This window comes from Hippocampus zosterae, chromosome 10, assembly GCF_025434085.1.
Source record: "Hippocampus zosterae strain Florida chromosome 10, ASM2543408v3, whole genome shotgun sequence".
Classification (NCBI taxonomy): Eukaryota; Metazoa; Chordata; class Actinopteri; order Syngnathiformes; family Syngnathidae; genus Hippocampus; species Hippocampus zosterae.
This window is the reverse complement of record NC_067460.1, coordinates 20,214,585-20,238,435: the sequence shown is the minus strand read 5'-3', so window position 1 is coordinate 20,238,435 and position 23,851 is coordinate 20,214,585. Positions and strand designations below refer to the sequence as shown.

The window sequence follows — 23,851 nt, the reverse complement described above, 5'->3', positions numbered from 1 at the left end:
TCTTTTACTTTTCTGACCATATCGTTACTCTTCTACAAAAGTTGTGTGTTAACATATTTTCAGGAGCAACCAAAATACCTATTCTATTATTGATTAGTGCTGCCGTAGTACTTCCAAATTCTATCTGACGGTTGCGAATGTCACTCGGCAGAGCACAGACTCACTCCACGCTCTCACATCTGGGAAAAGGTCCTTAGTCAGGAAATAAGACATTTGATAATTAGTATGACGCACGCTTTTGTAACAAGCTATGAATAAAATGATGCTAAGATCATTTCTTTAGGACCCTTCTTTACTAATAATAGTCACACAAACCTTCAAGGCACAACTGTTCCTCAAAGTGTCGATTAGAGAGTTCAAAGAGTTGGGAAAGATTTAGCAAAGTAAATCTTTGTGTGCGATGAAAGTCTTTCACTTCTTCTCCACTGTCCTTCCTTTTCTTCTTCCACCGTACAGTAGCAGGATCTGGACATTTTTTTTTCCTCTCATTGCAGCACCTTCATTCTTCTCCCTGTATAATAGTGGATTTTCCACGGTGGATTTGCGCGGGGCTATTTTGAGCTGTGCGCTGGCTCCTCTGTGCAGCACTGTAATCCAATTGTGATAGCTTTAATTTTGAAAGGTTTTTTTAAAAACGTTTTTTTTTTTAATTGAAATTGCTGAGACCTAATTTTCTGATCCTGTCACCGTTGACGACCGCTGTAATCGGCTAATTCAAGTTATTCCAAGCCATTAAGTCGCACGCAGGAACTGCTTGTGGTCACTGAGGCAGGAGGGAAGAGATCATATCTGCGCTGAATGAGCCGCGAGTGGTGTTTTGGAGATATGTTTTTTTTTTTTTCCCCAGTTACCAAATCCCAAGAAATGTTCTTGGTCTTGACCGCAGTAAACCCCCCCCCCCCCCCACAGGTATTTGAATGGCACCAATAAAGCTCTTGAGTTGTGTGTGTGTGTGTGTGTGTGGGTGAGAATGAGAGTCTTGCTGAAGCCCAAGTTCATGCTATTATCAGTGTTGTTAAAAAAAATGCTGGGATTGACTTTTTGTGTTGTAACTACGGTACATTTGGCGTGTTGCTGTTGCTCTGATCGTTCTCTATAGTGCCTAATCCGTGAATGAACACGCATTGTCTAGAAACCAAAAGATAGGGCCAGGACGAACAAATGCAACTCTTGGTTGCCAGGAAACTTGCACGGGTCTTTGGCAAGTTGGCCATATAAAAGAACAGAAGTGTGTGTGTGTGTGTGAGAGAGAGAGACCACTGCCTGCCCAGTGAACGCTTTGGGGGTTTTTGGGCCACATCCTGGGTTGTTGGTGTTGTTTGTCGCTAGGTTCCAACCGTGTCTGCCTGGAATCAAACTCCACACACAGGAGGCACTTTTAGACGTTCAACAACTTGGTAAGTTTGAATTAGTGTTCCATCTCTTCCATTGAAATGTGATTTAAGAAGCTTGATTGAATTGAATTGAATTTAGGCAGGCTATGCTTGTGTTGGAAGGCCTGATCAACTTTTTACAGACTACACCACGTTCCATATTATTATGCAAATCATGTTTTTCTGATGTCGATAAATACCGGTAGTCTAAGCAAGTGGCAATCGCCATAATTCATCAATTCATAAATCATCAAACAAAAAATACTAAGTGGTATATTTTTCAACAAACCTCATAATGATAACAATTCATTTTTTTCCACGCAAAAAATAAAAGCATAGTTTGTGAAAATGCACTGCTGGTAATTTTTATGCATAGCAGCGCTTCAAGACATTTTATAAGTTGCTAAGAACTGAAAATGGTCTTTTGTTGAATTCGCAGTCCAGTTGCCTTGACTCAACTTTTAACTGATGACCATGAATGACCGAGAGTTTTCTCAGTCGTAAAACGACAATTTATTAGCCAGCGGATTGCCAACGTGCTTGCTAAAAAAAATGCACGTTGGACTTTTCATTGATTTTGTTACACCAAGTTAAAAATGACACACACGATCATTCTATGAGGCTAACGCTATATGACATAAATCAAACAATTCTGCACACATTTACAAAGCACATTCCTATCTGTGCACGTGCTTTATTAATCAGACTGGCACCGCTGCATGTACCAGTGATGTTAACAGGAACCGTCTCACCAATTTTGCCTTCGCAGAGAGGATGCTGAGCTTTGAGCGTGATTAATCATTTGTGTTTAGAACAAAAAAATAAATAAACAAGTTGTGTTGTGGAGCTGCATTGCATCATACAGTCATTTGTGATATTTGGATTCCCTTTAAATTATTAGACACAGCTTTCAGTAGGATCCCGTGCAATTTTACACTGCATAGCGCCATAGAAACACACGCGCATACACACAAGCAGGTTGTTTTTCTTCCTACGGTAGCAAAAAAAAAAAAAAAAGTTATCATGCCTGCTGGATAGCCACAATATTAGCAACCACGCCTTTCTAATCTCTTATTGATGGATGTCAGTCGCTTACCACCCAACAGTATAATACCATGCTGTGGTTTGTGCGTGCTTCTTCAGCAAGGGACCGCTTTCGCTTTCATTACAGAGCCTGTCATCTAAATCTCGTCCCGGGTTGATGCCACTTGGGCTGAATTTGCCTCGTAAAATGTTTCTGTCAACCCTGTTTTGAAGGACTTATTAGATAAAGGGATATTTCCGTCACGTCTCCTCGGCCTCAAACTCGGGCAGTGCTTTTAAATCATTACACAGTGTAGTATGGCAACCCCCCCCCAAAAAAAACCTTTCTAATGTTGTCTTATTCGCGATGCTTATCTACTCTGCTCAAGTGTTCAATTTCGCATTAGCTGTTATTTGAGCAACGCGAACGGCCAGGCCCTTTCCACTTTGAGACAAATTTGTTGCAGCCAAAACGGCGTTGACACTGGAGCTATTCTACATCGACTTTGAGATCAGCCAACAAAAAAAACAAAACAAAAATGAAATACTCCTCTGAGAGGGTTCCCTTTCCCCATCATTATGTTGACATGACGACCCGCTGCAAAGCACGCGAATCAGAATAGTCGTTATAGTCTGGAACTATGTCGTTCTCCTCCACTGAATCCACCAGGTATGGCGACTGCAATTACTTGGTCTCCAGTGATGACACCCGTGTCAAGTATGCTGTTGATTGAATGACAGGGCTGATGACGCGTAACCATGGCAGCCAGGATGGAGGTGACACTGCTCGAGAGCAGGATGAGCATGGAAGACTACAAGAAGCTACAGGGCCTGTTTTTTGTGAGTCGTTTTCTCTTCACTGTCTCGCGTTACTGCGTCAAAGGTAGTGAAATGTCATTGATGCTCGGCCATGGCATGATTGTCACAAAGTAAGCTTTCCTTCAGGACTAACCTCACAATCCAAGGGACAGTCTACAGCACCTGGACTTAGAATGAGAGTACAGACATTACACATTATTCATTCATTCATTCATTCATTCATTCATTCATTCATTCATTCATTCATCTTCCAAGCCGCTTGGTCCTCACTAGGGTCGCGGGGGTGCTGGAGCCTATCCCAGCTGTCTTCGGGCAGTAGGCGGGGGACACCCTGAATCGGTTGCCAGCCAATCGCAGGGCACACAGAAACAAACAACCATTTGCACTCACACTCACACCTAGGGAAAATTTAGAGTGTTCAATCAGCCTGCCACGCATGTTTTTGGAATGTGGGAGGAAACCGGAGCACCCGGAGAAAACCCACGCAGGCCCGGGGAGAACAAGCAAACTCCACACAGGGAGGCCGGAGCTGGAATCGAACCCGGTACCTCTGCACTGTGAAGCCGACGTGCTAACCACTGGACTACCGGGCCGCCCACACATTATTCAAATAAGCATTTTTATTTGCTTGTTTGGATTTTTTTTGTAATGAATTGATGCCTGCTCTATGTTTGGGATCTTTGGCTTTTGGGTGAAACATTTAGGATAAACTCAAAATTAAACAAACGGGGGTGCATAGTGAATCGAAATAATATACGAGTTCCGCTTATGTACAGAAGTGAGCTCCTGAAATAATGACATGAAGTTTTCTACTATATTCTGATTCATTGAGATTTCCACAGTCAAGTCTTACTTAAAAAAAAAACCCGAACAGCTCTACGTACTTGAAACAAAAACCAACAACAATTAGATAGAATGATGCAAAGTAGACACTTGTGATATCTGTGAAGGTTCATGTAAATTGGTGCTTTGCCACTTTTGTTAACCAGCAAATAAAACTGTCACAAAACACATTTTATTGTTCTGCTTGGCTGTCACGATTTGTTGCTGGCATGCATGAATGAACAAAGACACTTCACACATGTTGCACCATATACCGGTACATTTTTTTTGTGTGTTCCAATGGCCCTGATTTTGACCTAGGTCTCCCCTGGGGTGTCCCGCTCCTTGACCAGAAGTGAATTCATCCGCCTTGCCCCCTCATCGGTCGGTCACGGCTCCAAAGAGGACTACGGCCTGTTGTTTGACAGCGTGGTTGTCAGTCAGGGGCAGCGCGGTCTCTTCTTTCACGGCGATGCCGTGAAGCAAGAGGCTCGAATAGACAGCGGGGGGCTGTGCTCTTTTCTTCAGCAGGAGCTATCCGAAAAGCTGAAGCACAGCAGAATGAAACGCGTTCCTTGCTGGAAGCCTCCCCGCTCTCTGACTTGCCCCCATCGAGATCCGGTCCAAAAGGTAAACGGCTCTCTTCCCGGAGACCTTCAGGGTCGTTTAGTATTGAGTGAGCCAGCATGTTCATTTACGGGCACGATGCTTTGCAGCTGTTCTGTACAACGCACTTTGACATTGACGCGGGCTGCTGACTAGATAACATTTTTTAAGAGTTCGGCTCTCTCATCTAAATGTCTCTGCTCATTTGAGATAAGTGCCTTTTTGGACTCCCAAAAGTTGAACATCTATGAATTAGTATGCAAATTGACCGGCCGCTACAAAGTGCCGGCAGCAGCTGTGAATAAAGCGCTGGTTTCCCGCTTCCATTTATGTTTTTGGGGGGGCCCCAAGATTGTCAAAATGAGGTTCTGATGCCGACAGGTGATTCTTAAAGGGCCAGACGCCGTGCGTGACTTAGTTCAGTGATTCAATGGAGTGTTCTCTATTTGGAAAATAAGATCCTGAGACAGACATGCATCAGGAACTTTATTACGTGAAGTTTAACAGTACATTTGGGCTACTGTCCAGTATTTATATGCGCCACGGTTCTGTACCCAAACGTACCTGATTAAGGCAAAGAACAAGACAAACTGCTTTTTAGTCATATGAAAACTCTTTAAACCAAGACAGTAAAACTCAGGCTCTGCTGATGGACGTCCGTTCTTGCGAGTGATCTGCTTTTGCTACGACGTCAAACTCATCTGAATATTAGTGATATTATTATTATCACTAATATTAGTAAAAAAACCCCTAATCCGGTGTAATCACAGCTTTAAATTGTATTTCAACAGCTTGTCACATGAAAAATGCCTTTGGTGTTTTTATATTATTTTTTTATAGCCTAACAATTCATGCCCTGTGCCCATGATTCACTTTCCCTTAATAGAAGAGATCCGTGCTGAGTTGGAAATGAAAATTTGTGGCCTGGTGGTAATATTTCATAATATTCTTTTGTTGTTGTTGTTGTTGTCCTGCTCATCCTCAGTTTTGCTCTAAAAGGCACTTTGAACACATAAGCGTGTATCGTTTTGTTTAAAAAAACATTGATATAAGTGTGTTTTTGAAAGATATGTTTGAACAATACATTTTCTTTATTGTCCTTAATTTCAACATAAGAGCAAAAATGACGAAAGTTGACAACCACTGATATAGTTCACTTTGTACAGGCGACCATGCTTGCATCCAACAAATGAAAACCATTTTTTTTGGACAGCACACTATTTATGATTTCAGTCACTGTGTCCAGTGGCCCAAAATACCAATTGCAAATGGCGCCATGCGATCTGCTCAGGTGTTGTACCTGCCCAGTTGGGGTCAATACATGACCGTGAGTCAAGGAGGATTTGTGGGGCTGCGGGACTGCGGTGACATGTCGCTCGTGAGCAGCCAACGATTGCAAAACAGCACAGTCCAAGCCAAAGACCTGTGGGTGACGGACGTCGTGCTGCTGCAAAATGTACACAAGGTGATCGCAGTACAACCACCAAAGCCTATCCCGAAGTTGACATTTTAAACAATTAGGAAAAACAGCTTTTGCACTGGGCTACTATCCGAAATTCAAAACCTGCTCGATTTCTTTCAGCCCCTGTAGGGTTAAACTTTTCGTTTCCAACGGCAACAGAAGCAGACTTAAATTAAAACCGAAACATTTTCCTCATGGTGCAGTTTAATTCGGCACCGGCACAGATATCGTAAACTCACCGTCTATTAATAATTTGATTCTTTTGTTTAGTGATATTTCTAATACGTGGGCCATACATTTTCAGAAAATTAATGAATTACATTTTTGGCCATGATTGTCCCTTATTATTCATTATGCTCAGATAGGCCGTGAAATATCACACATATTGTTTCAAATGCCATGTTTGTTGAGTTTGAATCCTTTTTAATGATATTTACACGAATATTTCAGTCATTCTGATTAATTATAACCATTTGTGTCTGTGTTCAAGTTTTCAAATATGATCCCGTGCCTTGCAAAGTATGCAACGCGATGCTTCATTATTCTTCTAGTGAATGCATTGCCTCTTTGTGACTTTTCATTTCATTCCTCCTCCATGCCGCACAGATAGCTGTGTCGTTTACAAGTAAAGAGGTGTGTTTTTATGACACACTATCCAAAAAGGACTTCAGATGCAAATATAAAGTCCAGGTAAAAAGCTCTCAAGCTTGTTACTGTTGACATTCGGCCACTCATAATACAACCGCAATGGGAAACAGTTGTGCAGTACCTCCTAAAAGTTCCCAAACGATTTAAATCAGTTGGTTTTCTCTTTTCCAGGGTTTAAGGTTTACTCCGTGGTGTCTGGATTATTGGTCCGATGCCTCAAAGCCAGATCAGGCTATCCTCACTCTAGGTGACATTGGTGGACAGGTGACGCACAGTTGGGAAAACTGAATCACACAATAAGAAGGAATACAAAAAAATGCGACATGACCGCATGGCTCACGGAATGCCCTCTTTTGTGTGTCTTTCCAGGTCAGCGCTTTATTTTTCACCTCAGCCCAGATGTATTTGTTTGAGCGACGTAGTCGCTGGACAGACTCCGATTCCGCGCTCATCATTCAATGGGATGATGTGGTCAAAGGAAAACACCACTGCTGTTCTATTGTTCAACATCAGGCACACAAGCCTGCCTGGGTGAGGAAAGGTAGAGCAAGCGCACGCGTTATGGTTTTAATAAATGTCACATTCTCCAGCCATATGGAGAATGCGCGCTCGCACTGTAAGGTCACATTTCCTGCAACTTTGCGGTTAATTTGTGGCATCGATTCAGCAAACTGTGAATAAACTCCTTTGGCAATAAGTCAATCACCAACTCTGAACAACAATTAAAAAAAATGAAAATCCGATTAGCTCAACACACCTTTATTTTCAGTGTCGCCCCGCAGCTGGCAACTGTAGCGCAGTTATAAAATCACACCATTTTCTCTTGGAAGAGGGTGCATAAACATTTAAAAATACTACAAGCTACCTATAGTGACATGATGATCGGGGGTGGCAAAGCAGCATGCCGCTGCAAAACATCAACACGCAACAAAAGTTGGATCGTTTTATGCTGGTTACCAACAGTACTGTCAGGTTGGTCCAATTTGACACTCAGGAATAACCAAAAGGAAGAAACAGGAGACTCGATTCTGGTACCAGGAGGGAACGAGGAGAAGCGTTCGGTTTCAGTTCTCGGCACGTAACCCTAACGATCTCCCCCTTCACCTCCTCATTTATTGGGAAAGCTACTACATAGGTGTGTCCAACCTAAAGGGTGGGGGCTGTTGAACACACACTGAACTTGTTTGACTATGTGTGTGTATGTGAGTGCAATTTACGTACATGTGTGCAAATGTCACTTAAACATCACGTTGCTGCTGGTGTTGATGTCTTCATTCACTGTTCACCCTTGCTCACTGTTTAGTCTTAACAGTTATCTCTTCCCAACCACGTCCTCGGAAAGGTGGTTTCGACCCTAACCTTTCACACAGTACAGCAAGCAAAAGTGAGCATATAATGAAGAATATATAATGATTATAGATGTGTGTAAATAATAAAGGATATATCTTTATTGAAAGCATAAGCGTTCTTCATTGCAGGCAAAACCAACTAATGATTGCAAGCATAAGCGTTCTTCTTTGCAAGCAAAATCAAACTATCTTGACAGGCAGAAGCATTCTTCTTTGCGAGCATAAATTAACGATCGAATAATACGCGAATGTATGATTACTAAAAAATAATAAATCCAACAAGTACATTCTCACGTTATCATTCACTCGTTTTTGTCATGCTATAGCCTTTTGAGTAAATCATTAACGTTCTCGTTCCTCCCTCAACCCCCTACCCCCCTCAAAGAAAGTCACATATTGTGCCCCATAGCAAAAATGAAGAATAATTTACATTCTCGCAAACATCTGGGAAATAAATAAATCAAAACATGAAATATTTTATCAACACAAATATTCAGACTCCGTTGCCATATCTTCACCTTGCCCCAAGCACGGAGGTGTCTATAGCGATGTCATCGTACAATACCAGCGAATAGTAGGCGGGGTGGGGGGGTGTGTGGGGGGGGGTGAGTCCTGAGTCATCCAATTCCTCAGCCAGACTTTTGACTGCTGCCATAAAAGTTTGAGCTGGATGCCTTGTCCTCCCGAGACTCTCCCACTTCAACTCATCCCGGGTGACAAAGAGGTCACTTGATTGTATCATTGATCGCTTGCATCATTCAGCTCCATCTCTCCTTCGGAGTCATTGGGCTGTTTAATAATGAGTCAGCAGTTGCATCGTTCCGAGACCAACTTGGCCGGGAGCGAGGGATCCCAGTGAGGGGGAGAAAGAAGAATAAGCTCATAAATAAGCACAACCAATGGGAAAACAAAGGGAAGGCAAGTAGGGGGGAAACAAAGGCGACGATGCCGACACAGTGAAAGTGGTGGCTAATTGTGATTTTTCAGGCAGCGTGTGGAGCGCTCGTGTGCAAAACCAAGGGGGAGTTGTGTTTGCGTGTGCCTCAGTGGAGCGTGTGCGTTTGCATACCTCTGGGTGCTGGCGCTGTTCTTTTTTTTTTTTTTTTGATGTTGCCCACCCTGCAGTACCAGTGGGAGTCTTACCATTCGCTATGGTTGGGCCATCAGAGTCTGTTGGGTGGGGTACAGAGGGGCTCAATTGTGAGGGAATTAGGAAGAAATTTGGATTGCCACACACCCAGGGGGGCCATGGAAGCAGTCTCGGAGAAAGTATTGAGTGGAGCTGAGAAATACCCGAATGCGCGGCTATGAATGCTTGAGACCGAGTGTTCGTCATAATTTGCACTCAGAACAAGAGAGTTGATTTAATCTTGTGCTCTTCCTCTTTCCATTTCAAACTCCAAGAGATGAATGTAAAATGACACGCTTCATCAGGGTGAAGCAGCTGCCGTGGGTCACAAAGACCTTGGGATTTGATACGTGTCAGTCAAAGTGGGAAGAAGTCATTCATCGGTGTGATGAGTCACGTCTCACTCTGAGAAATCTGCCCATATTTTGGTTCCCAGTATGGAAAAGAAATGTTCCGATGAAAGGAAAATAATCAAATGTGCATAATTTGGGGAGGTGACCTCTGAGCCGTGACTGTCACACGCCATCTCAGCACTCCAATGTTATTTGTCAGCCGCGCTCGCTCTGATGGAAGTGTCCGAATTCCAAATCAGATATTCCTAATCAATGTCCTAATCGAGACGGATGATGATGCAAGGTCCATTACTTTTTCTGTAATCCTAGTGAGCGAATGAAAGCGGCTAATTCTCTGGGCGTGGATGATGTTTTCTTCTATGCAGGATTTGCGGTCAGCGTATATTCAGTGGAGTGGATGTCGTTCAAAAGTGCAGCAATGAAAGCGTTGGGGGGGTGCGGGGGGCGGCTTATCCAACCTGAATAAAAGCAATGGACAATTCTCAATGGACAATTTTCAATTCAGTTTGTCGCGGTTACTACAATTCACTGAGCCTCGGTTGAAACAACTTCCATCTCAGTGAAATTAGTATTCTAAGAGGTTCTCAATCGCAAATATGAAGTCTTGTATGCGTAGTATGCGTTGGCAGTTCCACTTTGAACGGTGAAGGGCAGGCGAGGGGCGTGCTGGGGGAGCAGTGTCCCAGAAGGTGGCAATGTTTTTCTATCCATCGAATGTCCATGTTGTACTTAATACAGAGCAAAATTTCAATTGGTTTATATATATGCGCTCATTTCTCTGTCCAGGGGCTGTGTCAGTCCCCAGTTTGACATCCAACAGCCTAGTGGGCACGTCTGGCATATTCTCTGATATTGTCCCTCTGTCTATGGTGCATTCGAAAATACTCTCTGGGCGCACTCTGCTTCACTCAGACCGTTCGGAAACTCAGGGCATTGTTGAAATGTGCCGTTCGATTATTCAGAGTGCGAGAAAAAAAATTAGTTTTTTTCCCCTGTCATCTATCAGAAGAAAAAAATATGCAGTGTAGAATATACCCAAGTGCTGTTGCCACACAAACTCCCATCTCCTCTCCTCCTTTCTAGAATGTTTTCAATAGTAATTTGGGGATTTCTGATACATTTGGGCGGCCCGGTAGTCCAGTGGTTAGCACGTCGGCTTCACAGTGCAGAGGTACCGGGTTCGATTCCAGCTCCGGCCTCCCTGTGTGGAGTTTGCATGTTCTCCCCGGCCCTGCGTGGGTTTTCTCCGGGTGTTCCGGTTTCCTCCTACATTCCAAAAACATGCGCGGCAGGCTGATTGAACACTCTAAATTGGAAGATGAATGAATGGATGAATGATACATTTGATCTGTTGCTGTTGTTTGTGTCACACACTGGACGACATAAACAGACACGATCTCAAAGCTTTCTGTGCTGTAAACACCCCAGCGATGGCTCAATACCAGTCTCCTCTCTATAACGGTGTCTTTTTCGCACGTCTCATCTGACATTGATCTTCAACATGTTTATTTTCTTACATCCCCGCAGTACTTTACCTGGACTCACTGGAGGCCTTTGTGTCGTGCAGCACCAGGCCACAAAGCAGCATTGCGATTGGCTGGAAGGAGAAGGACGGCAAGAGCCTCCAGGTGACCACTTTCTTTACAGAGAGAGGAGTGTGGGACATCGACTATCACCGGGAACTTAAGCTGATTGGTAAGTAAATGATTAGAATCATAACAAAGCTGTATAGCTACGAGCCCACCTGCAACTTTGAATCTGGTCACTGTATATTTGTATTCAAACTACCGTCATTTCCAGACTATAAGCCGTAACCTTTGTCACGTGCTTTCAACTTTGCGGCTCATTTAACAAAGTGGCCGTCTGTGTACCGTCTTTCTTTGTAAATATCTCATGTTACAATGTGGGAACCTGCGGCTTATACACAGGGGCGGCTTATGCGTGTACAGAAAGTGTCTTCTCTGTCCAAATGTTTCCAACGTGACAAGGATCCATAGTCCAAGCAAGTAATATGATGTTGTCATCGGACTAAAGCGACACTTTCGGTTGCTGACATCAACCCGTGTGTGGTGAAAACAACATGCGTTGCTAAAATCGATCCATGTTATTTGAGACAACGGGATTGTATGTAGCCACTGCAGGTTTGGATCATCGGGTTCTGCTGTGGAACCCCTACGTGACCTCCCAGCCATCGTACCTACTCAGTGGCCACGTTGCCCCAGTTACGGCTATTTGTTTCTTGCAGAAGAAAAAACACCTGCTCAGCTACTCCAGAGATAAGGTAGAAGTGTGCGTTTGCCTGCGCAGTAAAGAAAAATGACTGCCGAGAATCGGCGTATGATTAATTTTGATACCTTTGCTGCAGAGGAATACAGAGATTTGTTTCACGCCGCTGCCTCTAGTTATGAAAATTATGACCACATTTACTTCTCAGTCTGTTTTCTTTCTGTTGCACAAATGATGACGTTGCCCCTCTTCCTCCCTCCTGTTGCGGCACCGTGCATGTTTGCCTTCTCTTTCGGATTTTCTGAGGGGAATAAATATTTTAGAGGTAATTTATGTTCCATCTGCCTTCTTCTTAAACACCATCTGCCACTGCAAGAAGCTTTGAAAGCGTTACCACACTTTCCTCTGGAAGTGTTCCTGCACCAGAGACATTCATCTTGTTTGGTGCCGTAAACCAATATGGCAGACTTCTCATTAGGAGGCACTCTGAGGCACGCGGCGCAGAAACTAGGGTAGAGCGGTCATCCATCTTTGGTCATTTTATTTATTTTTTGTTCCTCTGATTATTTTCAGATGACTGTCAAAATAACATTGAAGTCTATTTGTGTAAAATAAAGTCAACCTTGCACTGCAATATCAACTCCCAGCATCCACTTTCTTTGTTTCAGGTTCTGTGTTTATGGGACGTTTCAAGTCAGCTTTGTATTCATCGTCTGGGTGGCGTTTTCCCAGCCACACGGGAAGACGCGCGCACACTCCTGCTCCCGATCGAAGAGCGCCAACTCCTGCTGCTCACCTTCAACAGCCTCCTCGTCTTGTTGGAGAGCACGGAGGAGGAGACGAGGGCCAGCGGTCACAAGCACCCTGTCACCTGGGTGCTTTACAACAGTCTTTTCAGACACGTGAGGGCCCGGCGTGCGGTGAAAAAGGAAGAACGCGTGGATGGATGGCTGCGCATCACGTGTCGGCAAACCGATGACTCCAATTCAGTAACTTAGAATTGGCACGCAGGTTGCCTCACCGATGTTCGGGATACCCGATAGATGGACTAAGTGCCTTACCAACTGACTTTCGAATGGATTGGCTGACTGACTAACCGACTCGCAGATGTTTTGCTTGACTGACAAACTTACAGAAGAAAGAACCATTGAATAGACTGACCAGAGTGGAGCAGCTGATCAATAAAATCCAGTATTAAGAATAAACTAGGTAATTATGTATTGGGTAGAATATTGGCGTCAAGTAGAATCACTGATGGACCGATGGACAGACTGAATGACTTACGGACTGACGAACTTGATTGATGGACTTACTAACAGACCGATGGATACGTGGATCGTTGGATTGCCTGACAGACAGACTGGTGGAAGGGAGAACTGCTTACTAGATCGATCGATCGATCGATCGACTAACGTGCCAACTGTTGAATGACTGAGTGACTGATGGATGGATACATGAACTCAACAACTTCCGAATGACTGACAGACGCATGATTGGACGACTGATTGTTGAATAGACTCGATAGACAGCTTGACGGACTGACTGTCCGATGCATGGATGGGCTGACTCATTGACTGACAGCTTCGACGCATCGACTGATGAACTCAACAACTTACTGACCGACCAATGCTGGCTGAACCAATGACTGATGGCCTGAGTGATTGCAATCAAAACAAGATGAGTTTTTGTGCTTGACCGAGGTAGAAACTCAACAATATGCAATTAAATCAGGGGTAGGCAATTAACTTTGCAAAGGGGCCACATGAGGAACTGGAATGATTGTCATGGACTGTGGGCAGGCCGGGTTTGGCCCCCAGACCATACTTTGCCTAAGTTTGGATTGAATTGAGTGCAAGTTGGACCCGTTTAAAAACAAAAAAAGAAATATCCTTTTTGTGAGTGTCTTTAGTGCAAAACTGACAAAGGTGACGGAATACAGAACATTCCCTTTTGTCGCATGATTTTTTTTGCAGGGGTTTTTAGAAAGTACGCTTTCTATTTTGATCATTTCCCCTGTTTTAGCATGACAGTCTATGTCATGCATGCGTGACATGTCAGAATCTTACAAATCTTCATTTCTCAGCATGCACCACAATCATTAAAAGCTATCATTTCTCACCGAGTAGCGCGGAGCAAACCGCCTTCAATGATTGATAGCCTCTGACTTTCTCTCTCTCGCTGCAGGTAATAAGCAGTGACACCGGCTCCTCTGTGATCTGCTGGCTGGCTGACACGGGCCAAAAGGTTAAGCAAATCCACCGTTGCCACGGCAACGCCGAGATCTCCACCATGGCTTTGGATGGCACGCAGACGCGGCTGTTCACTGCAGGCAATGATGGAGAGGTTAAAGTGAGTGAACTTGCAAACACGCACCACACCTCACGCTGTCTCAAAACAGTTATGTCCTGTATTTGGCGTGCCATCCACCATAAAAATGGACATCTATTTATTTTTAGCTCCATGATGCGGATCTGATCCATAATGGCTCTTCAAAGCAACACAGCAGCATTCCTTGACGGAGTAACAATTGTGCAAATGAATAATAATCAGCCACCTCAGCTCTGTAGTGCCCTTTAAATCTTAGGTCAACATCCGCATTTTGTCATCGGCAACGCTGCGGTTATGCAGGCGGATTATTGTCAAAAGCAAAAACGAGAGAACCAAAAGTGCATTTCCACCTTCCTCATCTTCTGCATGCCTTTCGCAGGTGTGGGACTTCAATGGCCGCTGCCTCCACAGAATGAACGTTGCCCTGGGCAAGGCTGCGGCCATATCGCACATGCTGCTGCTGAGGACGAGCCTCCTGGTGATGGGATGGCAGAGGTATTTGGACCGTCAGCTTACACGGCAATAGTGAAAATGCTTGCCGGAAAAATTGAGGAGAGGTACATACGTTTTATGTTTAGGCATATCTAACTACAGAATCACAAAAACAATCTGCCCACACTTTTGCCCCGTTGTGTCGATGAACATCATTCATTATTACAAATAACAATAAAATAATTCATACAATAATTGCAGTATTGATAAAAACTCAAGAAGTAGCTCTCAGTTTCCAAACCAGACCCCTCGCCTTCAAACAATGTACTTTCTGCGATGTAAGCGAGTTTTCCTTGCGTAACGTCCACTTCCCACCCGATGTCACTTCACCCGTCGTTAGTTTTTTTGATTGTGTTGTTTTTCTGCTCCTCACCCGCCCTCTCGCCGACTCGCGGCGGAGGATGCTGACAGTATTCCGCCGGCATGCCTTCTCCAAGTTTCACGTTGACCCATCAGAGTGGAAGGGCGGTGTTCATCATCGCGCCGAAGTGCTCTGCGCTGCCTTCCAACCTCCGCAGACTCTCGTCACAGGTGTGTGCACGTCTTGTTGTTTTCGTTCAAAAATGTCTTTTTGGCATGCATAGTAATGCCAGAAATAAAATGAATCACCCTGCTTTTCATTATTTATTTCAAGACAATGTATGACAATTAGTTCAGTCGACTCATAAGACAATCGAAGGTTGAGATCCAAGAATCGCCGCAGTCTTGCTTATGATGAATTTGAGTGCCACAATCTATTGGCTACTGATATCATCAAGTACTTTAATCACTTCCTCACAAATGACTTGACCAAAGTAGACTTTCTTTGAAAAGTGCGCTTGTCGAACTACGTACCATCCTTCTCTTTTCTTTGTTAAGTCAAACTTTAATGGCTTGAATTAATAATGGGTTTGTGGGGGTGGGCATTATAGAGAAGAACCGGGTGATGAAAAGAGAGCAAGACGATTTAGAAATGAAAATAATTTGGCAAAAGCACTTTAGTGAAATAACTCGGAGCAATTATGCACTAATGAAACGAAGTGCGGTTGTTATGAAAGAAGTCATTCTCTACATATAGCTGCTTTCATGCATGATTAAACAGGCGCGCAATAGTTTGCATTCAAGATTAAGATTAAGAGTAGAAGTGAACATTTTCACCAACGTTACCTGAAATGAAATCAGTAAGATACAGTGAGAATGACTCCACGGAGATCCCGAAGCTGCGTCTTGCACATTGTTTGCTTCATCTCCAAATATGGAAATAGTCCAGTGCCATCAAGCCGGTGTTTTATTGATCAGAATCGCCCTGCTCAGAGTATTGCTAATGCCAGACAGTTTGACATGAACATGTGGTGTCAGTGTAAGAAGAACCAAGTCACTTTTTTTTGTTAACAAGAACTCGAGTTGGCTTTTAAAAATGACTGTGTGGGAACACCTCAAGTCGTTCCCGCGTAGCAGAGTGCGGGCATACGTTGCACACCCTTCACTGCCTTCTTCGACGCAACAGCTCCTGAGATAAGTAAGGAGAAAGATAAAAGTTAGGGCTGCGAGGGTGGAAAGGAAGATAAGAGTGGGTGTTCTCGACGCTGCAGGGGAAAGGGTTTGGAAGTAATTAATGGTTTGTGCTGGAACAAAATCTCGATCCATGAGATTCTTCACTAAGTTTAGAAACTTTGCCCCCAAATTACTTTTGGTTTTCCTCTGTGTTTTCCTCTTACATTGATGTCATGATTGGAGAAGTATTATTGCATCTATGAATTTATGTCGGCGGTCCCGTGGTCGACTGGTTAGCGCGTCGACCTCACTGTGCAGAGGTACCGGGTTCAATTCCGGCTCTGGCTTCCCGGTGTGGAGTTTGCATGTTCTCCCCCATGCCCGTGTGGGTTTTCTCCGGGTGCTCCGGTTTCCTCCCACATTCCAAAAACAGGCGCGGCAGGTTGACGGAACACTCTAAATTGAGCGAAGATGGTTGTTTGTCTCTGTGTGCACTGCAATCGGCTGGCAACCAGTTCAGGATGTGCCCTGCATACTAGCCGGCTCCAGAACGCCCTGCGACCCAAGTGAGGATCAAGCGGCTCGGAAGATGAATGAATGAATGAATGAATGAATGTGTGTTTGGGAGTTCCACTTATTGACTTGTTTCTTTCCATTCCTGCCTATTTCTTTGGTGTGGCAACTTTGGAAACCTTTCACTGTTGTGGCATAATTTGGCTGTGGTCCACTGGGCACAACGTTAGTATTTAAAAACCTGGTGAGGCCTTTCATTTTGATTGGCTCCATTGCTGTATAGCCCTTGAGGGTGAGGACCCGAGCCTCTTGACTGAAAGCATCACAAAAAGGCAGGTCCATCATCCTACACAGGTAATCATTGGAGCCAATTAGTGGTAATGAACTAAATACAATGAAAAGAAATCACATTACAACAAGGACTGAGCCCTGCTGTAAAAATCTCTGACTAAGTGATAAAGTAATCAACTGATTGATGAGTGCACAGGTATCAAACTCAAGGCCTCGGGGCCAGATCTCACCCGTCACATCATTTTATGTGGCCCGCCAAAGCAAATTATGCGCATCGACTCATCAACATCTGACATCTGATTATACACACACATATATACAGTATATATAATTTTTTTAATCACAGCATCAACAAAAACTGCACTGCACAACACACATCTACCTTCCTCTGTCTGTTGACACGATTATGGTTATACAGAAAATGGATTTGGGCTGTATGAATAATGCGGGTGAGCCACTGCCTTTGACAATCGCTCTTATATGTACACACCTGTAGTAAACCACTTTAAAAAAATGATGAGTTTATTGCTTTCTTTGTGAGCTAAAAAAATAAAAATAACATTGCGTTTGCAGCTAGAGGCAGATGTTGAGTTGTATCTTAAAATGAGTTTCCTTATATTCACTTCAAAAAACATTTTCCTGTATGATGATGAGTGGAGAAAGGTTTAATAGCTTGTCTATTTTTGCCCCCAAATTAACTGCGCAGGAAGCCGCGATGGAGAGATTATAGTGTGGAACAACGACACCGAAAAAGCTCTGCGGAAACTGCAGCTGCCGGCTAAACATGAAGAATTCAGTAAGCAGCAAGGTTGAACGCACACACACACACACAAAAACACACTACCTTCGCTTTGTTCAGGTGTTCATACAAAAGAGTTTCAGATAAATTTCAGATATTCTAGATATGTAGCGAGACAGCATGGTGTCCCAGAAATGGTGATGGATAGATATGTCGAAACATTTTAGCATTTGTTGAAGTAAGAGGCACCTTTTGTTGCTTGTGTTCCTCAAAATAATCTTCTATTGTCATTTTTTTTGTCTCCCAGAGCAAACGGAGCATTCCCCTGACACCATCGCCACGTTGACCTTCTTACCAGGTCGTACATCTGCACAAATAGCAAACGGTAAAGCAAATGAAATCTACTCTTGTATCGTCATGAGTGTTTTTGCATCACTTACTTGTCAATACGCATTTGTTTACTGTTGTGTATAGACATTTTATAGCAAAGTCACTGAAACAGAAGGAGCCTTGGCATAATGATAAGAGTAATTCAGTGTAAATGAGTATTCCGGCCACACTTGAAAGAAAGAAAACCATTTTGAAAAAAGTAATCAGATTACAAAAATATTGTACGCTTACTGGAAGTTAGATTTTTCCATCAATAGCCAAAATATGGCGAGAATGTAATCACAACTTAACATGTGGCAAAAGGAAATTAGAGCCGCTGTTTCTTGCTTGACGTGAAATGAGAAGCGAAGAGGAAACAGTTTGAAATGAGCATGCGTTGTGCCTCTTTCTTTGCCCTTTATTATTATTTTTCCCTCCGCCATTCACTAGTAATGTTTTCACAAATATTTAATGACAGTGGCTGCAAAATTGATCGTCTGTTTCTGGAGCTGGGCTCAATCTGCTGCTTTATTTTCCAAATGACATGACTTTATTCTCGTGCTTTTAGATATATACAAAATAAAGCCCTCCATCATAATATAAGCAACGTAATGTTGTGCACAATAACGACAGTCTTTTATGAGAAGTTATTTCTGATATTCGTATTTCCCTTAGGTGGCGCCAACTTGGTGTCATCTGGCAGTTGCGGGCTAGTCAGGCTCTGGAACACAGTCCACGGCCGACTCCTGGGACAGTTCACGGCTCACGAGGCACAGCTGGGCTCTGTCGTCATGACTGTCAGCCCCTGTGGAAAGTTTTTAGTCACGGCAGATAGGGCGGGCGCAATCAAGACGTGGGACATGGAGGTGCAAATCAGAGAAGTGATGCTGATTCTTTAATTGAAAACGGATATGTTAAAGCTTTAGGTCATGTACCGGCGGAACAAATTACAAATGGATCCGAGGGGATTTGACAGAAATCCAAGCGTCTGAACTGAAACATAATTCTTCATGTTACATTTAAATTGCTACTAAATGCACCATTGGTAACAGACAAATGGCTAATATGGAAATTACTGGCCAAGATTTTGTTGGCTCACATACAAGTAGGACGATCAGAAAGGGGAAGATGAGCAAATGGTTCCAAAACATCAAAAAATAAAAATGAACTGCCCAACACACTGAGGAGTCGTAGAGTCGTAACACGGTCAAAAGGGGAACTTTTTGTTCCGAAACAATTAGCCTCTGGTACCTCAGACAATATTCAAGTAAAATGATCAAATAATCAAACCGCAAATCCTTGACGCTGGTTATACGTGGGGTTAATTGCAGATGTCTGAAGCTCATTTTGCGGTACTTCCAGTTCCAATTCCAATTTATGGAAATGTACGTGTGAAGCAGGGCTGAATAAATTGGGCAAGCTCAGCGCTCTGGTTCAAATCCTGTCCCACGGCGGGGTGGGGCTTTGGGATCAGCTGGATGACTTGAACGTTTGCACTGTGTTGCGCACGCGCGCAGCATTTTACATCAACAAATTGATGGCCTTCTTAGCAAGACAAGGACCAAAACAACCCATTAAAAATGAAAACAAACAGTATTTTTGATAACCACAGATTGACATCAATCTCAAGTCCATTGTGCAGAGCATTTCACTTTCCGTCTTTCCAGATGTGCTGAGCCACTTTTGCCTTAGCACATAAACTTATACTGAGGGTCTTTGTCTAATACTGCTTTGTGTGACTTATAACATGTTTACTGATTTATGTTACGACCAGTCACGGGTCCTGCGTGTAATACCTGACAGGTCAACTGCTTAGTGACATACGATTTGCAACGGTGACTGACAGTTATTGCTTCATTGGCCTCAGTTGATTTTTCCGTCTTGTTGAACAATATGAGCATACAGATGGCAAATTTGAGCAAACAGCAGAATTTCAAAATGCTCGTGCGTGCACCTCTGATACTGCATCCAAAATTGACCTTGGAATTTTTTCTGACTTCCTCAGCACTACTGCCTGAAGTCAGACGGCAGAGTAGTGACCGAATCTCCAGAATTGGTGCACAGTTTCCGTCCACACAAGGATGGGGTCACCCACCTGCATACGAGTTTCCACGCCGATCGGCTGATCCTTCTGTCAGCATCTTCAGACTGTAGGGTGGCCCTCAGCTATCTGCCAGGAGAAACCATTGGCTTTTTTGGACAGGTAACACACGGCGATACACAGGAAGTAAAGTAATGCTGACACTTGCATTTTTTAAATAAATAGATTGAGTGGCAAAGGCAGTGACTGTTAACGTACTGTCCCCAGCCAGTATTCGGAGAATCCAGTTGACTGAAAGGATGCGAAAGGCCTCGTGTCTCCGTACACATGTCAGAAAGGCTCCATATTTAAAGCAAATGGCGGTGATGTCTGAATAATATTATGTCATTTATATTTTACTTTGTTTGCAAAACACACTTAATGCATAACCCATAAAAGACCTTCATGAAAATAAACACGTATGCTTAAAGAAAAATAAGTGCTCTTTTTATCTTGTAAAATGCTTGACTGAGTTGTGAGGGACGAATTAGCGGTCACCCTCAATCATGGTCAAGTTGCTGTACCGTATTTTCCGCGCTATAAGGTGGACCTTAAAGCATTCCGTTTTCTCAAATGCCGACAGTGCGCCTCATAATCCGATTCGCCTTATATATGGATCAATATTAAGATTTTAAATGTTCTGTAAAGCGCTTTGTTACAACTGCAGCGGTTGTGAAAGCTTTATATCAGTCAAGCTGTATTGTATTGTATTCCCTTTAGAAGATCGCCATCCAGTGGCTGCATAAAGCAACCGCAGCCACGATTGTAGCTTCTATTGACATAGGCGAGGCAGTAGTAACTCCGCCTGGTAGTTACAACTCAGTCTTTTTTTTAAAACCAAATCCCATTCAGTCAAAGATGGTGAAAGCTTAATGTGATGCGTGCATGTTAAACAGCTTACAACTGCTGTTTGAATGATGACATGCTATTCTAAAACTGACTTTTTGCTTCTGCACTGATGTTCTATTAGGAGGAGCAGTGGAGCATCATGAGGCCCGCGTGTGTTCACCCACAGCAGGACACCTGTAATGATCGACGCCCTGACAACACAGCATGAACGCGAGGAGGTGGAAATAGACAAGACGGCGGAGAGTGAGCAGCGCAGGGTCGGTTCCCACTCAGTGATGATGCGGGTGGGAATGTTCGTTCATCTCTATATGTGCCCTGTGACTGACTGGCGACCAGTTCAGGGTGTAGTCCACCTTCTGCCCGAAGTCAGCTGGGATAGGCTCCAGCACCCCCCTGTAAGCCTGTTCAGGATAAGCGTTGTTGAACATTAATTGCATGACTCTAAATTGGTTTGTTTTTGTCAGGATGTCCAGAAGGTTCCGGACCGAATCTGACTCTATAAACATAGACACAGATAAATAAATGTTTTGATGACAAATATTTATTTTCAGGTAAAGGCACTAAGCTGGCAAAGTACAAATAATGACACTGGCACAGTAAACCACGGATAAAATGAGAAGAACAAAAAGCGCTTGCAAAAAGCACGGAGAATATAAATGAAAATAGCTTGTCCCAAAGGGACATATATGGAGTGGGAAATGTGTTATGGAGAAACAAAATGCAAAGTACTGTATATTAAAAGCATACATTTTGTTAGGGAGGGGCTAGCCAGGCAGCCTCCTCAGCTAGGGTGCTCTGCACCACACACCTGAGACTCGTAAGCTCATCACCCACCTGTTGCCTATCTGCTCGTTTGGACTGGTACAAATTGACTCCCAGACTATTCCTCAGTGCAAGTTTGTGCCGTCACCACGCCAGTGGACTGTGTTGCCATTTCCTGCAGCTTCTTGGTCCTTGTGTGGACATTTCCTTGTGGACTCCTCGTGCTTCCCCCAGAGTGCCTTTGCGAAGACTCTTCAATAAACTACGGCAAGTGTTGGCTTCAACGATACCTGCCTGTTGTCGTGCTATTGGGGTCACATCCAAACCCCAACACATTTGGTTAGGAAGTGCTAATGTGGGCACTGATGGTTAGGGAATGCGTAGTCCTATGTGGGCACTAATGAAAAATTGTGGCCCCCTCCATAATTTAAATTGCCCCTTCCCTTCTCTCAATTGTCCACAGGCGTGAGTGAGAATGTGCCCTGCATTCGGCTGGCAATCAGTTTCGCCTTTTCACAGCCTCTTGTCCAAAATCAGTGGGCATGTAGGTCCCAGCTCATCTGAAAATAGAAAATGGATATTTATACGATTTTTTTTTTTTCCTTTATTGGTCGTGAGAAATCACAAGATTCTACTCCCTGCGGAGGCAAGTCTGGTATTATCAAATATAATTGTTTCTCATTTTTAATGGTACCTGTGCTCTTGCTTAGAATGGATTTTGTTTGTTTTGCACCGTGGTGCTCAGAGAGCTATTCATAATGGAAATTATTGTATGTGCAACAAAGGTTAATTCAGTTCAAATATATAATCTACTTTGTAATGGAGTTGACGGTTTTATTACTTCGGATGTTGTGGAGTCAGTGGAATGTCTGAAACTCGCAGTTAATGAATAGATGTAACTGGCTGAGTATATTGAGGTGTGTGTATTTGATTTAAAGACGTTATTAAGTTGTGGAAATGCTTTTAAATTGGCCTGCTGCATATATTTGTAGTTATGGCAACTGTACCTCTGTTATTGATGGCTTGAATTGTAACTTTTCGAAGAAAAAAAATCATACAAATGCAGAGACCAGCAAAATGAAGATTCATTACTTAAATTGCAGTCGCTGCTTCCACATTTCTTCCCTATGATCACCATTTAATTTCCTGGCATTTTAAAGGAAACTGTGTTGATACTCGAACTAGACTTTGGGTAAACGGAGTTGTTTCTGTCACTTTTTCAGTGTATGTATGCATGTACTCTATCTATGTCCATCCATGCATCATATGAAAAGCCCATGAGAAAAAAAATCTGTGGTTATTTTGCTGGTAAAGTCATTTAGAAAGTGTCCACTGGGCTGCCAGCCAGTCATCCTCAGGTGAGTAGTACCGGCACTAAGGCCTCACTTTATCACCAGCTTCTGTGTGTGTGTGTGTGTGTGTGTGTGTGTGTGTGTGTGTGCGCACTCACTTGCACATTTGTCTAAATGACATCAGTTCATCCACGCAGCCAAAGAAAGAAGTAAAGAGCCCAGTCTACACGTTTCATCTGTATGTGCGTGCGTGTGTTTGTGGCCAATGGAGGAGTAATAGTGATGCGTCTGAGTGGTCGGTGTAATCTGAACAACAACAAGTGCTTTTCTGACCATGACGGATGAAACTGTGGCTCAATGTCTCACCAGAGGTCACTTTTTTATGTGGCTTTAAAGATCACTTCTAAAATGAGGGAAAGTTGGAAAATTGGGCGCATGAAATATCGGTATAGCAAGATCTCAGTGTTCCTCACAAAGTAGTGCTTAACTGCCATCCCTACCTTCTGAGAGCGTTTACTGTTGTGTTTTCGACCCGCTATTTGCATCCCACTACGGGGACACGACATGGCAAACTTTACATGGACTCGCACTGCCAGAAACACCGAACTCGCAGTGGGTCTGACCGGAGCAAGAATTGGTGTCGAGAAGCGGAACATATCAGGCTAAATTGCACAAAATCGCTTGGTTCTTTTTGCACGAGTATTACAGTTGGCATATACTGTACGGTAGTTTCACAACCTTCTTGTAATACAGTACTATTATCAATAGTCGGTTTTGACCAACACTTCTTTTTATGTTTTTCCTGCCTTGGTATACTGTATTCTGTAGTAGATATAGCAAATGTTGTCACCAA

At 43.4% G+C, this 23,851-nt stretch overlaps 1 protein-coding gene across 3 annotated transcripts; it reads left to right on the top strand.

Annotated features, from left to right (window-relative positions):
• Positions 1–38: 38 nt before the first annotated feature.
• Positions 39–22,054, top strand: LOC127608836 (WD repeat-containing protein 49-like). 3 transcript variants are annotated; one of them, XM_052078247.1, is made up of 19 exons: positions 39–1,397; positions 3,067–3,236; positions 4,359–4,667; positions 5,935–6,108; positions 6,712–6,795; positions 6,925–7,017; positions 7,123–7,294; positions 11,112–11,279; positions 11,717–11,865; positions 12,479–12,712; positions 13,995–14,159; positions 14,518–14,633; positions 15,031–15,161; positions 17,614–17,703; positions 17,954–18,031; positions 18,691–18,896; positions 20,021–20,218; positions 21,066–21,201; positions 21,702–22,054. In XM_052078247.1, exons 2-18 carry the CDS (start codon positions 3,156–3,158, stop codon positions 21,150–21,152), a joined length of 2,535 nt encoding a protein of 844 aa, XP_051934207.1. In that variant the 5' UTR covers positions 39–1,397; positions 3,067–3,155; the 3' UTR covers positions 21,153–21,201; positions 21,702–22,054. The 3 variants fall into 3 exon arrangements, with proteins under 3 accessions (XP_051934207.1, XP_051934208.1, XP_051934206.1); XM_052078248.1 differs by having other exon boundaries at positions 17,614–17,715; positions 18,691–18,881; XM_052078246.1 differs by having other exon boundaries at positions 17,614–17,715.
• Positions 22,055–23,851: the final 1,797 nt, after the last annotated feature.